Below are 18,118 nucleotides of genomic sequence, written 5' to 3'. Positions count from 1 at the left end.
CTCTTTCCAAGTAATAATGAGTTCACTAACAAACCCAAAGTAAATAATGCATTTTGTCTATTTTTCATTGCTACTAAACGATATCAAAGAAACATACCAAAAACACCAGTTGCCTTTCAATAGTAAACTAGTTTTTGCTTCTAGAAGAAATATTAAAATCATCCCGGAAAAGTGATCTGTAAATAGTCAGCCTAGGCGTAAACGATTGCAGCTTTGTTTTTAGCGCACACTCCACAGATTGTTTTCTTGTTTCTATAACTATTCAACAGATGACTATATACTATTATAATATTATCTACGTGTTGTATGTAGAAACAATGTATATTGTAGTTATAAGATTAATAAAATTTATTATCGGAAGATGTAACAGTTATAAACTGAGTCAAAAAAGAAACATCACATTCTTTCTTCAGGGCACTATAAAAGAACAAGAGATGGTAAGATGGTTAAAATGTTATTATTTCATTGCTGAGATCTGTGTGATGTACTTGTTATGGGTGATGAAACATATTTTGCAAATATAATGTACAGTTTTAGATAGTGATGAGTATACTTGGTGTAATTAGTTTTAGCTTGGGGTGAGGGGCCTTCGCTTGAGCGAGAAATTGTTATGTAACTAGTGGTACAGCTTGGGGTTTGATGAATTCAGCTTTGGTCAGTTAATTGAATGTGGCCAGCCAGCTTATAGGGAGAAGCTCGGTGATTCTGATCTAGTTGGGATGTTTCTTGAGGACGGGATTTTTGCCAGTTGTGGTTGTACCTATAATGTGAATTCACAAACTTGCACCCACGTCGGGACTGTGTCAAATATGGAAACTAGGAAATCATGGTGTACAGGAAGGATTTAAAAATGAGGTGACTATGCCATATTGCTTTGCCCATAATATATCTAAGACAATTCCCTCTTCACTTTCCACATTTGTAAATTGGTAACCTGTATCAGCCGTCTGTTAGGATAGTATAAATAAATCTTCCTCAATTAGTCAGATTGTTGTGTGATCCATTTTCATTGTTACGGGTGAATTGGTGTCATATACCCCTTTATCATACCTTCACTCGTAATAAAATGGGGGCTCGTCCGGGAGCTTTTTTTTTCATAAGGGGTTAAACATCAAGAGGGAGGCATATTTGCATTTGTGTTATTTGTATCTTATGAAAATTAAACTTTGCTTATTGCTATAAAACCTTTGGAAAGCACAACAATCCTGTTTCGCATAGTACTAGTCATCATCGTTACACGCATGTGTAAAAGTTCTGTTGCATTATGTCCTTTGAAGTTGGAGAGTTTGTGAAGTCCATGACCAGGACAAATATTCTAAATTTGTCAAAAGTAGAACTGTGTCAGATTGCTGACTATTACAGTATTGAAGTAGACAGTTCAGCTAAGAAAGGTTTCATTCAGAATATTGTATTGACTCATTTAACTGAAAAGAACTTAGTAACCTTGGATAGCATTTCAGACATACAAGTTGAGGAGAAATGTGATAGAACTCAATTAGACATTGAGAGAGAACGAGAGAGACAGTTTGAGTTGGAAAAGCTAAGGTTAGAACAGGAGGGAGAACGAGAAAGGAGAGAGTATGAGCGAGAAGAGAACGAAAGACGGAGACAGTTTGAGTTGAATTAGTTAGAACTTGAGAGGAGATATGAGTTAAACAGACAGATCGCAGCAGCCTGAGGTAGATCTGTCCAAATTCATAAGGTTTGTGCCTTGTTTTCGGGAAAATGAAGTGGATACATATTTTGACCATTTTGAGAAAACTGCAACTAACTTGAAATGGCCGAGAGAGTGTTGGACTACTTTATTACAAAGTGTGCTAGTTGGTAGGGCTCATGAGGTGTATGCAGCTTTATCTTTGGCGGATAGCGCAAATTATGACCTGGTTAAGGAACGCATTTTGAAAGCTTATGAGTTGGTACCCGAGGCTTACAGACAAAGGTTCAGGAATTACAGAAAATATGACAATCAAACATATGTGGAGTTTGCTAGGTTCAAAGAGACAGCATTTGACAGATGGTGTACATCTAAGGAGGTTGTACATGATTATGACAAACTGAAACAGTTAATCTTGGTTGAGGAGTTTAAAAGGTGTAGTCCTACTGAAGTTAAAGTGTACTTGGATGAACAAAGAGTGAATTCTTTGGCCGAGGCAGCTAGACTGGCAGATGACTATACGCTTACTCATAAAAGTTTGTTTTCACGAAATGCTCAATCTAGAGGTAGTTTCAGCGGAGTTCAGGGCCGTGACAGTACTAACAATACGTCAGGTCGATATAGTTCAATAGCAAACTATCAGTGGCGTGGTAGTGGTCCATCATCCTATGGTCAATCATCCAAGGGTCAGTCAAACTACTGTGCTGATGGTAATGATGGACAAGGTCATGGTCAGCCTAAGAACTATTATCAAGATCATAATGATAAGCAAGGTTATCATGGCAGTGGAAATTCAAATAATAGTTCAGGGTTCCAACAAAACAGGTCCAGTACTTCCACGGGTAAGGACTATACAAGTAGTGGTAGGAACACTCACACTTTGTCTAAGAGTCCCCAGGGTCATGGTTGTGCCACAGTGTTTGATAAGCCAACGCAGGGTTCACTTGCAATTAATGTTCCAGTGGAGCCCAAGTGTGATGTGGAATTAGATAGGTGTCTTTCAACCTATGATCCTTTTATATCTAAGGGTGAGGTTTCATTAGACAACACTGATCCCAAACCTGTCACTATTCTTAGAGATACCGGAGCTCTGCAGACACTTATATTGGAAGGCATAATTCCTTTGTCAGAAAAAGAACTTACACAGGAACAAGTATACTCATGCAGGGTATAGAATGTGGTGTTGTCACGGTTCCTCTTCACACTATTGAACTTAAGTCTGAACTTGTATCAGGGACAGTTATTGTTGGAGTTAGAGAAAAACTTCCGGTTTCTGGTGTGGATCTCTTATTGGGAAATGACTTAGCGGGAAGTGAAGTCAAAGGAAAGAATTCCAATGCTAATGTTGACCCAGTTGTCTGTGATGTACCAGCAGTCAGTTTTGAGATTTCAGATGAAGGTTTTGATCAGGTGTTTGTGGATGGGGTTGGAATATATCCTGCATGTGCTGTTACAAGAGCTAGAAGTAGGGCAGAAGATCAATCAGAGGTGATAACCTTGCCAGGGGAAAAGATCCATGATTGTCCATGGGAATATGATTTGTCAGATACATTCATGAGTGAGTTGGATAAAGTCAAGCCTCCTGAAGTTGGCCAGACTGTGATGAAATCATACAGTGGTGATAGTTTTGATGGGGTATGGTCCAAAGAAGAACTTATCAGGAATCAGAAAGTTGATTCAGAAGTAAACCAACTTAGAAATAAAGTTTTAGCAGAGGTTGAGATTGAAAAAGTACCAGTTGGATATTACTTGGACAATGATGTTCTTATGAGAAAATGGAGACCGCCAGATAGTTCTGTAAATGAATTTTGGCAGGTACAACATCACATTGTAGTACCACATTGTTATCGTCAGGCCATTATCAGCCTAGCTCATGATTCACTATTAGCAGGTCATTTAGGAGTCAACAAGACTTATCAAAAACTGTTAAACCATTTCTACTGGCCAGGCTCACAAGATGATGTCAGAAAGTATTGCAGAACATGCCATACGTGTCAGATCGTAGGGAAACCTAATCAGACAATTCACAAGGTTCCCTTACAACTTATCCCAGCATTTGAGGAGCCTTTCAGTAAAATTCTGATTGATTGTGTGGGACCATTGCCTAAAACTAAGTCAGGACACCAGTATTTGTTGACCATCATGTGTACTTCTACAAGATTTCCAGAGGCTGTCCCTTTAAGAAATATTAGGGCAAAAACTATTGGTGATGCATTGACTAAGTTTTTCACCGTTTTTGGATTACCCATTTGTCTTCAGTCAGATCAGGGTTCCAATTTTATGGCAAACGATTTTCAGGATCTCATGCGAGAGTTAGGAGTAAAACAGTTTAAGTCTAGCTCATACCATCCAGAATCACAGGGTGCCTTAGAAAGATTTCACCAAACACTGAAAACTATGCTAAGAGCATATTGTCAGGACCATCAAAGGGATTGGGATAAGGGTATCCCCTATGTACTTTTTGCAGCCAGAGAATCTGTACAGGAATCGTTAGGATTTAGTCCTTTCGAATTAGTGTTTGGCAGACAAGTGCGGGGTCCATTGAAATTACTGAAGGAGAAGTGGTTGGAAGAAGAGAAAGAAACAAATCTATTACAGTATGTGTCAGATTTGAAAGAACGAATGGTGAATGCTGGTGAGTTAGCAAAGAGAAACTTACAAGACAGCCAGGCACGAATGAAAGAGTGGTACGATAGAAAAGCTACCAAGCGTGAGTTCAAGGCAGGTGAAAAGGTACTACTATTACTACCATTACAGGGTCAGCCACTACATGCAAAGTATTTTGGACCATATACTGTACTCGAAAAAGTCAGTGACACAAACTATGTGATAACTACTCCAGACAGGAGAAAATCTAAAAGGTATTGTCACATTAACATGATCAAAAGTATCATGAAAGAGAGCATGACAGCATACCGGTGTGCATGGTAAATGTCCAAGCAGATACTTGTACTAATACACAGGGGCAGGAAATACATTTCGAAGTGCCTAAGACAAAACTAAACAATTCAGAAATACTGGACAATTTGAATGACAAGTTGCAGCATATGTCTGAATGTGAAAAACAAGAGCTGATAGACTTAATTAATGAGTTTGAACAGTTATTTCCTGATACGCCATCACGCACTGATATGATAGAACATGATGTGGACGTCGGTGACGCTAGTCCAGTTAAGCAACATGCTTACAGATGTAATCCACTCAAGCTAGAGCTATTGAGAAAAGAAATAGATTACATGCTAGAAAATGACATTATACAGCCTAGTTGTAGTCCATGGAGTTCCCCATGCATTCTCGTGCCTAAGAGTGACGGAGGTGTACGTTTTTGTACCAATTTCAAGAAGGTCAATGCTTTATCTAAGACTGATTCTTACCCTTTGCGTGTTATAGATGACTGTGTAGATCGCATAGGGCATGCAAAGTATGTGACTAAGTTTGATCTTTTGAAAGGTTATTGGGGCATACCATTATCCTCTAGGGCAAAGCAAATATGTGCATTTTGTACACCAGAAGGCTTGTATGAATACAATGTCATGCCGTTTGGACTAAAGAACGCACCAGCAACATTCCAACGCTTGATCAACAAAGTCATTTATGATGTTGAACATTGTTACGCATACATCGATGACATCATCATTGCAACAGATTCATGGAGAGAACATATGCAAGTCATGCGACACCTCTTTGAGAAGTTGTCACGAGCTCAACTTACAATCAACTTGAGCAAGACAGACTTTGTTAAAGGTCACATAAACCCTAGGGGGGTAAAAATACATAAATCACTAACTGGCATCGTTATAAATGAAACCCCGTCATTAAAACTACTCATTTCGACCTTTAATTGACTTAAATCGACCTTTTTGACAACAGTGCACAATTCTCACCCGCGAACGAAATTTCAACCAATCAGAGCGGCGCGACTCTGTGACGTCATATGAGGAATAGCTTTGAGGGCCGATGCAGAATTCATCTACATTTTAGGGGGTAAATTATCTTGTTTACAGGCTTGTATAAACCTGAAATCGTGACAATTGTTGTGGAAAATGAAAGCTATATGTTCTCACAATCTACTGGCATTTAATTTTGTCTCCTGCTTTGCCTAGTTTCCGAGTTACAACTTGTTTTCATAGACGCTTCTGTCACAATTGATTGGTGTCGTTAGGCCCAATTTGTATAATAACTGATCCAAATTGATCCCATTTCTGTGTTTTTTTACCTCGATATTTAATCATGTCATGTAAAAATCTGTTTGTATTCTCAAAACAGTGTCGGCCCATAAGTTTTCACATGCAATACAGCAATTAATACTCCCTTGTTGTAACCCGTGTTAGTAGGTATAAACCTACACATGTTATTTGTCATCATTCACTTGATGGTCAGTTAATGAATTTATAACAGGTATAATTAGTGGTAACACACTTAGATTACCCGACAAAGGTTCCCATTTGGCATTTCTTGTGTCTGGAGTAAATATTCAACATTATAAACATCGATCAAAGGATTAACCGATAACACGCTGATTGATTAATTACTTTTATCTTACACAGCGGATTTGTCAAAAGGTAGTGTTTATGTATGTAGATTTACTAATCTATACTGAATACACTCTGCCGTGTCGGTGTCTGCATAAAAACAACGTCCTTCTTTCAAAGGATTAACCGGCAATACATTGATTGATTGCCCATTATTGGCTAACTAAATTACTGTTTTTAAAGAAAGGCGGACATTATGCAATTAGTTGCAAGGTGTGCTATCTTGGGTGACCAATGAGACTATACACCAATACCTGAAAAGATTTATCACTTTTTCGTTTATTAAACTGTTAAAAGACACATCATTTGGAACAGTTTTGTGGATATTGATGGATACATTCCTCAAACAAGGTAATGGCCTGATATTGTTCCTATAACTTTAATCTGTTTTAATTTTAATATTTGCATTTTGTTTTTTATTCATTTGTCGTAGCATTCAACAGAATCATTGTTTTCGCCGTGAAGTTTAATGAGACAGACAACATACACTAGGGTGTGTGTGCGAATTATGATTCACATTGGCAAACTATAAAATGTCTAGATATTACAGTTCTGTTATAAATTCACTATAAGTATCAGCAGATCGTCAGCTTTTTATTTAGTTCCAAAATGCATAAAAGTATGATAATAAACTAATTAGGATTATAAGACCAAATATAAAGACGCACATTGACTAGTATCTACATACTGGTGAGTGGACATTAACCATGTGAATGTAGCAAGAAATTTATCGCGCAGTATTGTGACTTCGACCCCCACCTCGCTTCCGTTGAAGAAATCGTTATGTTATAAGTTGTGTCATGCAAAATCCTTTTGGCTATGAGTAGAAAGTAGTTTTGATTTTCTAACTTGATGAAAACAAACTATAATCTCATTAATTCTAACAGACTTTACGATTTTCAAAAATGGCGGCGCCCTGTCGGGAACATCCGCCAGTCTGTGGATAAATGCTATTTAGGTTTGTTTTCACCGAGTTACAAAATCAAAACTACTTTCTACTGGTAGTAAAATATGTATTTTATTGATGGCCAATAGGATTTTGCATGCCATAGCGTATAACATAACAATTTCTCTCCTGGCAGCGAGGTGGGTGTCAATATAATACTACTTACAATATTATTGTTACTTCGACCACAACCTCACTTCCTAGGAAGAAATCGTTATGTTACAAGTTGTGTTATGGAAAATCTTTATGGTCATCAATCATATACATATTTTACTATAACTAGTAAGTAGTTTTGATTCTTTAACTTCCGTGAAGCAATCTGAATACAAGTAAGATATCGTTTCAGGCTTCCACAACGCTCGCTTCGCACTCACAAACATAACCCATTTAGCACGAACTGCGGGGTCCTGTGGAAATCTGTGCATGGTGACACCATCACCCGACCCCTAGGAGCAATTGACGACAAAGCAACGATTCGGCATGTCGTCGTTCATGTCGATAAATCATCAAAATGATGAGCGTGCTACACACTTTCTATACAACTAACTGAAAATCGTTCCTCATATGACGTCACTGCAGTGCTCTGGCGATAGAGTTACGTAACCTGTCTGTGGTTTCGTTGGCGGGCGAGAGGGAAGCAGGCGACTTTTTGGCCACTTTTAATCGCTCGGTATTAATTAACCACAAGTTTTTAAAGAATAAATTTGGTGTTCCGCATAAGACTAACCACAAATCTTTCATATGTAATGGTTAAAAGAGTAACAAAAAACAAAGTTTAGTGGTTCTTTAAGGCAACGGTAACCTACCTGGGTCACGTGGTTGGACAAGGACAGGTAAAGCCAGTCCAGGCCAAAGTAAAGGCTATATTGGAATTTCCTGCTCCCAAGAACAGGAAACAGATCATGAGTTTCCTAGGAATAGCAGGCTACTACCGCAAATTTTGTAAGAATTTTGCACAGGTTGCAGCACCATTAACAAGTCTCTTGAAGAAAAATGTACCATTCCAATGGAAGAATGAGCATGAGGACGCTTTGCAGAATATCAAGAATATCCTGACAAATTCGCCAGTACTGATGACACCAGGCTATCAGAAACAGTTCATACTTCATGTGGATGCATGTGATATTGGTACAGGAGCAGTCTTGCAACAGGAAGATGCACACGGGATTGAACACCCAATATGCTATTTTAGCAGGAAATTCGATCAACACCAACGGAATTATTCCACCATAGAGAAAGAAACTTTGGGACTGATACTGGCATTAGAACAGTTTGACATCTACGTGTCAACAACAAAGTGGCCGGTACTTGTATTCACGGATCATAATCCACTGGTGTTCGTGAATAAAATGAAGAACAAAAATCAGAGACTCATGAGATGGAGCATTGCTTTGGAAGCATTCAACTTGGAAATAAAACACATCAAAGGAACACAGAACGTCGTCGCTGACGGCCTTTCAAGAGGTTTCATTTCATAGATAGACTATGTATACTGTGTACATGAACGGTGATCATGGTAACACTTGTAATGCCGCTGAATGTGAACAGATCAAATTTCACTATATGATCTGTATTTGATATTTGTATTTGATCTGTATTTTGCATTGTGAATATCATCATTATAACTTAGAAGTTTTCCATAATTTGTAATTATGAAAAACATTCTTTTTTGTAAGGGGGGGAGTGTTATGGGTGATGAAACATATTTTGCAAATATAATGTACAGTTTTAGATAGTGATGAGTATACTTGGTGTAATTAGTTTTAGCTTGGGGTGAGGGGCCTTCGCTTGAGCGAGAAATTGTTATGTAACTAGTGGTACAGCTTGGGGTTTGATGAATTCAGCTTTGGTCAGTTAATTGAATGTGGCCAGCCAGCTTATAGGGAGAAGCTCGGTGATTCTGATCTAGTTGGGATGTTTCTTGAGGACGGGATTTTTGCCAGTTGTGGTTGTACCTATAATGTGAATTCACAAACTTGCACCCACGTCGGGACTGTGTCAAATATGGAAACTAGGAAATCATGGTGTACAGGAAGGATTTAAAAATGAGGTGACTATGCCATATTGCTTTGCCCATAATATATCTAAGACAATTCCCTCTTCACTTTCCACATTTGTAAATTGGTAACCTGTATCAGCCTTCTGTTAGGATAGTATAAATAAATCTTCCTCAATTAGTCAGATTGTTGTGTGATCCATTTTCATTGTTACGGGTGAATTGGTGTCATATACCCCTTTATCATACCTGGTAATTTCCGTATGCTTCGAGAAAACTAAACTTCTTCCCCTGCGCGATGCGCAAACGTTTCTTCTAGACAGAACTCAGTCATGTTATGGCGGATCAGTGGCGTCTCCATCGCCCTCGTTGACAACGGACAAGCTAGCCATTAAACGTCTTGTGTGTAACATCAACACAATTCCCCGGCAGATGGGGGATATTTGTGGCCCCACATTTGCTTGTGTTAGTCAAGATGAATCTAAGTCGATGTAACACGTGTTCTGATTGGATAGAAAGAAGGGAGACAATTCGTGTTGCGATCTTTTGCCGCTAGGGGATTTTACGAGAACCGGGAAATATGGCCGTATTAGAACAGAGGTTCGTAGGAAGATATGACAAGTAACCTCTGTGGGAAGAGAATGTCGATACACTGACAGTGCCATAATCAGTTCCATCAGGCTACACCGCCGTTCCAAAACATAGGTATACAGAATGTCAAGTCACAAGAATAAAAATGCGAAATTTCTCAGTTCAATATCGTGTATGGCCGCCTCGCGCATTCACCACTGCCAAACACCGTCTCCTCATCGACTGCCTGATGCTTGTGAACACGTGGTTGGGGATTCTGCGCCATTGCTCTTGCAAGGCAGCGCCAAGTTCCTGCAAATTCTGAGGTTGGTTCTTAAGACCATGAAGCCTTTTCCCAAGTGCATCCCAAACGTGCTCTATTGGATTAAGGTCAGGGGACCTCGATGGCCAGTCCATGACGTTGATTCCAGCGTTTTGAAGGAAATTTCGTGTCAACATCGCGGTATGGGGCAGAGCATTATCATGCTGGAACTGTAGACCTGGGCCATGAGCCGCCATGAAAGGAACGAGTTCAGGGGTGAGCACCTGGTCGCGGTAAGCAGCAGCTGTGAGGTTTCGACGGATGACCAGAAGTCGGGAACGGTTGTTCCCACAGAAAGCACCCCACACCATGCAACTTCCGCCCCCGAATCTGTCGACTTCCTGTACACAACATTGGGCATACCGTTCACGACGTCGTCTCCAGACTCTATGCCTGCCGTCCGCGAATCTGAGGGTAAACCTGGATTCATCGCTAAAGACGACTCGATTCCAGTCTCTCTGGGTCCATCGGAGGTGACGTTGGGCCCACAGCAGACATTGACGTTGATGAAACGGCGTCACTATTGGCCCACGATATGGACGTCGAGAATGGAGATTGGCAGCCCGCAACGGATTTCGAATGGTCTGTGAGGACAGTCGACCTCTAAAAATCTCAGCCCTGGTTCGTGTAGCCGGCAGAAATCTGTCACGTAGGTGACGTAGGACGATTTGACGGTCTTCTGCTCGTGACGTCACACGTGGACGACCCGACCTTGGGCGATCAGAAGTGGTGCCAGTTTGTTGTAGACGACCTCGCAAGCCATACACAGTACGACGGCTGCATCCCATTGCTCTTGCGACGTCGTACTGTGTATTTGGCACTAACATCATTTGCACAACGAATGGATGGGTTCGAGTAGGTTTTGCTAACGTTTTTCTAGTGTCGAAAGAGAGGGATCCCATTTTGGATACGTAGATGTATCATGAGAAAAAAATTATTCATTATTTTTCAAATTACATTTTGTGAAGTTTCTTTTTTGACTCAGTATAGTTTGTCTCAGAGATCGGTTCGATCTACGGGCGATTACGTCATCACAGAATGTGTTTGTTTTATGCGTTAAATCTACTAAAATATAAAAGAATATCCCAACATATTTACACAGGTATGTTGCTGGAAATGGTAGTTGATAGCCTGAATCTTTGTAATTTAATGTTACGTCTTATTTGGTGTTTACTTCCGGAAGTAGAATGATGTCGTAATAATGTCTCGTTCCAAATCAGTTGAAGACATACCAGACTGTAGATTTGTGTCCGAGAGAGATTTTAGAACCTAAGCCATGAGTCAAGAATTTCAATAGATCCTTCATCAGAAGATTTAGATTCTATATACCTACGTTTGTGCTTTGAAGAACCAGATAGAACGGTGTAATGTAGGAAAAGCGTTCAACATCCCTGCTCTCCACCCACCATGGCGTGTCATCAAGGACGATGGAACAGTGGAAACAAACCTGCTCTACCAAGGTTACATTTGTTCTGTTAGATTCGACAGCTATCAATTTTTTATATTTTTTTTGCTGGAGTATAACGTCCCTGTAACCTTGGTAGAAAGGCTGATCTGCCCTTAGCACTTTTCTGGAGAAACACAGAAATTAGAGGTTGAGTGAGTGAGTGAGTTAATATTTAACGTCACATCGGCAATATTTCAGCTATATCATGACGTGAACATTATACATTGAAATGGAATAGATGTAGATTATACAACTTGCCTACGAAGGACAGTAAAACAACTAGAATATCACAGATATACATGTAAAACTAGTAATTAAATCTAAAATATTTGAACTATAGGTGACAACACAATATAAAAATAGGCTATATATCGCCTATAGGTGATGGTAGATCACCATTAGAGGTTGAAGTTGCCAGATTAGACCATGAGCCACTGCTTTCTGGTAGGACTCAATCAGTTTAATTCATTAATAATTTATACATTATAACCCGAAATAGCCAAGTTAAGAATAATAGCAACATATGTGCAAAGCTACTAACCATGCACAGGGCTACGCGTGACCAGCCGATTGATTGAACCGGGCCCATTCTACCGCCCGTCCAGGTGAAGTTAGGGTCGAAGTAGTGTGTTGGGCAAAGGAACAATGTTCCTGGAACCAAGGCCCTCTACCGACACAGGGGCGCAACCCACAGCAAACAGGGTGCCCAATTTACTCGCCTCTTACGACGAGCAACGGCTATTGTGGACACATTCTGCCCCGGGTCCACACAGGGGAAGAGCTATTAGCGTTACCCTGCACTCACCATGAAGAGGCTGCTCTTCACGAGTGCGCACTGCGACATGAACAACAAAGACGAGATAAAGTTATTATATTTGTTTTAACGTTTCCAAATACATAATCCTTGAATATATTTTCGATCGTAATATGGCTGTAAACATATAAATTGAAAATGTACTTTAAGTCTCAATAACCATCTCTTTTTCATGTCTCTTTACAAATATGTGTGCATAATACAGGTCCAATATTGACAAACTTGCAACAGGTCAACAGTCAAAATGCTTCAAGCAGATGATAAACTATAGGAAGGCAACGTATGATACCAAATTGTAATACTTCCAGCTTGGCACAAACATCACGTGGATCGTTGTTATTAAGTAAAACTAGTTGGAATGTAACTTCATCTGCAGGTAATCGTGAAAGAAATGCCTTCTAGAACACCTTGGATTCCAGTAGAAGATATGGAGTGACCATGCCTTTATTGAATTCATAAAGCTCTTGATGCTTGTGCGACATCATGGCAGCTCTGACACTGAAGCCACTTTTTGAAACAACAAGAACCTGACAGCGACTTAGAACAGCCTGGTCAAGTAGCGCCATCTCGAAGCCCAACACTGCATTAGGCAGATGTGCCTGTCTGTCAATATGAAGCACCAACCCATCAGTATCAATTTCCCTGGCGCCAAAATACTTCCTGGCGCTTAATCGTACGTCCATGGAGTCACTAGCAATGAAGATACGACTGGCGTTTTTGAATTTAGACAGAAACGTCCATAAATGTTTGACAGTGGATAAGGAATTGATCTGAGCTCCATCGTTTGGAATGGTTGGATTTCTCCTCATTCGCACATGAGCACAAACTAACTCATCCGTTCTTGGTAATTTAATCATAAACATGTCGATTCGCTCCTCGAAATGAAGAGAAGGCTTCATGAGAAGATGCCAAATTGTGTGAAACACTTTGCCACGGTTGGGGTTTCTGAACGGTTCTGGAACAACATGACCATATTGTGGACTCTTTTGAATCAGTGTGATAATATCCATATTTGTACTTAAAAATATGACATCACTTGGGTGTTTGGCGTTGAAGTCTCCATTAACGTCTTTAGGCCCCTTTCTATTGTCTATCCACCCGAGATATTCCTTACTTAAACCCTGAACTTTGCTTTCTTGGATATACCAGTTCACAATATTCGGGATGTAGAAGAGCTTTATATCTGATGGATGGGTCATTTGGATGCCAAACCGTCGTCCTGTTACATTTGCTAGAAGATATGCAGCTACTATGCCTCGTTGCCTGTCTGCCCATCCCCCACACAATCTTCGCCCGTTACAGAGGTAGATGATGTAACGTATCCTGGATTGGTTGGATTGGTGGCCATTGTATCCCAACACTGTGGTCTTCTCGGTCTCTCCAACTCTGAAATGTTTGAAGAAAGGATCTTGAATTTTATGGTTCACGTTCTCTCGTCACTGTTGGAGACGTTTTGTACTTGTCGAAATTTAGGCCTGTAAATGAGTGAGCGAGTGATTGAATTGGAACACCTGAGTGATGTAAAAACCTAGGCACAGTATGCCTGTTCTATAGGACTAAACCAATCTAAAAGAAGCAGATGTTTGATGTATCATGAACATCGATCATGATTTGTAAACTAGACAATTGAGATTGAATCTTGCTTTGATATCAAAGATCACTGGACACATGCCCTCGCCACAAATGAGCCAAAGGGGTCATTTACGCCCATGGACGTGTAGTAACAGACATATCCAAAATGTGATGGCCCAAATATGTCATATATTCATTGATATCAAAAGTAATATATCGTAAATTACCTGTGGTATGAATAAGGATCTGGCAGTAGCATCCACCGCAGGAAGATGCATGCGATGGCAAGGAAAGATAGAATTATGAAGCACTTAGTCTTCACAAACATGCTTCTCTGAAACACAAGAATCGGACCCACAGAAGCTCATGTCTTGTTTTTATACGCAAAACATTATAAAAGATCATAGCAGTAATATTAATATTTTCTTTCTATCCCGAATGAATGTCAATGATGCTTTGATCAGATTTTCACATAGATCCACATTGCTTGAACACAAATATCTTCACAGTACCTCTGTCTGTTCAAGGGTGTATGCAGATATCCCCTGGGCTGGATCGGTTCAGATGTTGCCTTCTTATTTTCATTGCATCGTTTAGAAATTATTTGAGTGAGTTTAGATTTAGAGTCGCATGGACAATATTGCAGCCAGGTCGTGACTTTAATAATATATACTTTAATAATAAATAAGGTTATTTCGTAAAATCTGTCAATACAGGACAGTAACACAACTAGTTTATCACAGAAATTTAAAACTAGCATGTAAGCATTAAGACATTTATTACAATACAGGACAGTACAATATAAAAACCGGGCTATAGGTCACCAGCATCTGAAGGTAGATCACTAGGGAACATGGGTAATTACAGTACCTTTGCTACCTGCATGTACCTGCTGGACTTACATCATCCCTTCAGTCAGTGGGGATAGTGAGTCAGTTCAGCCCAAAATTGGGGCGGTGGTGTAGCCTAGAGGTTAAAGCGTTTGCCCGTCACGCCGAAGGCCCGAGTTCGATTCCCCACACGGGTACAATTTGTGAAGCCCATTTCTGGTGTACCCCGCCGTGATATTGCTGGAATAGTGCTAAAAGCGGCGTAAAACCATACTCAGTCAGTCAGTCTTTGGTATTGGGTCATGGAGGGTCATGGTATAGTGACCTATTTTCTATGGTATGGTGACATATTGAATCAAGGTATAGTGACCTATATTTTCTGGTAGAGGGACACACTGAGATAAGGTATAGTGGCCTATATTCTTTACTCAGTCAGTCAGTCAGCACAAAATTAAAATGACAAATATACTGTGTTCAATAGCATGGTGCGCATAGAAATACCTAGAAATATGTGGAACTTACACACCCTCTCAGGAGAACAATTGTCTTACGTGACTTCAACCCCCCTCGAGGGTATAGCCTCTAACAATCGAAGTAATGTATAAGCACTTCCTATTCATAAGAGACATATATGTAAATTAAATTGTATGTATAAGTTCAATTTCCTTTAAAAAAACAATTATTACCTGATAATTTACATTATAAAAAGATCCTTAATTGTTCTGACACTGAATGAGTGAGTGAGTGAGTGAGTGAGTTAAGATTTAAAGTCACATCGGCAATATTTCAGCCATATCGTGACTAAAACTAGTTCTAAATTGATAATACATACATATAATATATAAAACCCTGTCTTCTGACACTGAAAGATTTATCCCTTGTGAGTGAGTGAGTGAGTGAATGAGTGAATGAGTTAAGATTTACAGTCACATCGAGAATATTTCAGCCATATCGTGACTAAAACAAGTTTAGAATTCACCATAAATACATGTAAATCATAAACACCTGTCATCGAAGGACAGTAAAACCAACTAGAATATCACAGTATCAAGACATAAATCTAGCATCTCGCTCTAAAATTGAATTTCAAATAAAGACAATACAATATAAAAATTGGCTATAGGTCGCCAGCAACTGAAGGTATATCACCATACAAAGGACCATGGGGACCTAAAGTGCATTTGCTACCTGCATGGACCCTAGTTGGATTTACACCATCTTTATCACTTGCGATGGAAAAAGAAATTATTTGCAATTGAAGACAACAGATGCAAACGGAGACGATAGATGAAGATAAATTGACTTGACAAGAGTTGGCGATTTACAAAGTGTGGCAGTGAATTTATAAGTGAGCCAATTGTAAACAAAGCTGACATGTCTTGGCAAAAGCAAACAGCTATATCTCTAGCGGTAATATATTGTGTGTGTGTGTGTGTGTGTATGTGTGTGTGTGTGTGTGTGTGTGTCTGTTTGTTTTAAGCATCTGTTAATGAGTCTTGACCAGACAATCCAGTGATCAACAGCATGAACATCGATCTAAGCAATTGGGGTAAAACTAAACTCACTCACTCACTCATCCTCAGTGATTCTTACAACACCATGTGCACTGTAAATTCAGCAAAATATGCACAATAAATCTCCATAATAATAGCGTGTTTATTGTTTTGTGTAGTTTATAATTTCAGTACAATCCTGCGGTCTGGTATTAATAATTTAGGACGCAACTGTAACATTTTTGCATTTCAGGTCGTGCAATCAACAGTCTTTTTCAACTATGACTTGATATCTGAAAATGCAAACTATGGGGACCTTCAATGCTAGGCATCATATTGGGGTGTGCATAAACATCTTGGTAATCTGTTCAGATTAATTATCATTACGAGAACCACAGCCTATTACTAAACTACATTGACAGTGCTTAAACAGCATACTTACGTCCTGTTCCAATTGGGCTTGTGCACGACTAAACCTGTCAGTTGTACTGAATACGCGCTTTCCAGTATATTGATGTCTATTTGTTAATCCATGTTATGTTGTCAAACATTGTCACACTGTTACAGCAACCATCACGAACCTCGCTAAAACTGGCTGTTCAAAGCTCTATATATTAATTGAACGAGTGGCATATTTTTCAGAATTACCTGTACCTCTGAAGTTGTTCTATAAATAATTGCGTTAAGTCTGTACAATTGAATACTCCAGCATGTTTCAATCGACATATGTGTGAAGCCCATTTCTGGTGTCCCCAGCCGTGATGTTGCTGGAATATTGCTAAAAGCGGCGTAAAACCAAACTCAGTCAGTCAGTCAATCGACATAAATATCTGAAATACTATGGAAAAACAATGCCATTTAGAAACTGGTCAAATGTAGCATATGTTATATTTGGGATTACACTTTCTTAGTGAGTGAGTGAGTGAGTGAGTTAAAATTTAACTTCACATCGGCAATATTTCAGCCATATCGTGACGAGAACAATTAATTTTATACATAGTAAGTAATGGTGAACTGTAAAAACCTGTCAACGAAGGACAGTACAATAACTAGATTATCACAGATTCGAAATTAAAACTAGTAATTACATCTAAAACATTTCAACTTTAGGGGACAGCACAATATAAAAATAGGCTGTAGATCGCCAACGACTGAAGGTAGATCACCATACTAGGGACCATGGGGACTCATAGTACCTTTGCTACCTACATGGACCTGGATTTACACCCTTCCTTCAGCCATTGGTGATGGAAGAGAAATCTAGCAATAAATTAAAAGCACACATATTCTACGATTAAAAAGGTGGCAAGTTTAAATTTACTTTAAATGTGTTGGACTTACGTACCCTCTCAGGAGGACAATAATTTTACACTACTTCAACCCCCTTTGAGGGTACAGCCACTAACAATCTCAGTTACTAATCTAAACTACCAACAATAAAATGTTTAGCTATTTACAGATCAGTCAACAAATCTAATTCTTTTAAAAAATCAACTATTAAATGATAGATAGCATTATAAAAAAGATCCTTCAATGTTTTGACATTGAAATACTTATCCCTTGTGATGGAATATTTAACACAGTACACTTTCTTAGTGAAGCACAGATTCTAGTACTTGTGTTGGGTTGAACCCCATCCGGGATTCGAACCCACACCCTCAGAGTCAGGCACCTAATCGCCAGCATTCAAAGTCAGTCGCCTAGCCCTCTCAGCTGCCGCAGCTTGCACAATGAATGAAAACGTACCCAAAGAAGCATTAAAGTACACTCATCATCTAACTTTTAGTGGGAGGGCAACTTTAACGCAATGCAAAACTTGAACATGATGAACAATAAGTACGAAAGACAAGTAATTGCACGTTGGGTGTTTAATACTGATTTCCTAATCATCACCAAAAACACCCAAAAAACAAAGTTTTAGAAGAATATTTACCTTGCCATA

At 39.3% G+C, this 18,118-nt stretch overlaps 1 protein-coding gene across 1 annotated transcript; it reads right to left on the bottom strand.

Annotated features, from left to right (window-relative positions):
* Nucleotides 1-12,363: 12,363 nt before the first annotated feature.
* On the bottom strand, nucleotides 12,364-16,659 carry LOC124284366. Its single transcript, XM_046720450.1, has 3 exons — nucleotides 16,619-16,659; nucleotides 14,081-14,187; nucleotides 12,364-13,667 (listed from the first exon to the last, which is right to left on the bottom strand). The coding sequence occupies exons 2-3, from the start codon at nucleotides 14,179-14,181 to the stop codon at nucleotides 12,680-12,682; spliced, it is 1,089 nt and encodes a 362-aa protein (XP_046576406.1). The 5' UTR covers nucleotides 14,182-14,187; nucleotides 16,619-16,659; the 3' UTR covers nucleotides 12,364-12,679.
* Nucleotides 16,660-18,118: the final 1,459 nt, after the last annotated feature.

The sequence above is a fragment of the Haliotis rubra genome, unplaced genomic scaffold (assembly GCF_003918875.1).
Source record: "Haliotis rubra isolate DU_JTF1 unplaced genomic scaffold, ASM391887v1 Scf335, whole genome shotgun sequence".
Classification (NCBI taxonomy): Eukaryota; Metazoa; Mollusca; class Gastropoda; order Lepetellida; family Haliotidae; genus Haliotis; species Haliotis rubra.
This window is presented reverse-complemented; position numbering and strand designations above follow the sequence as displayed.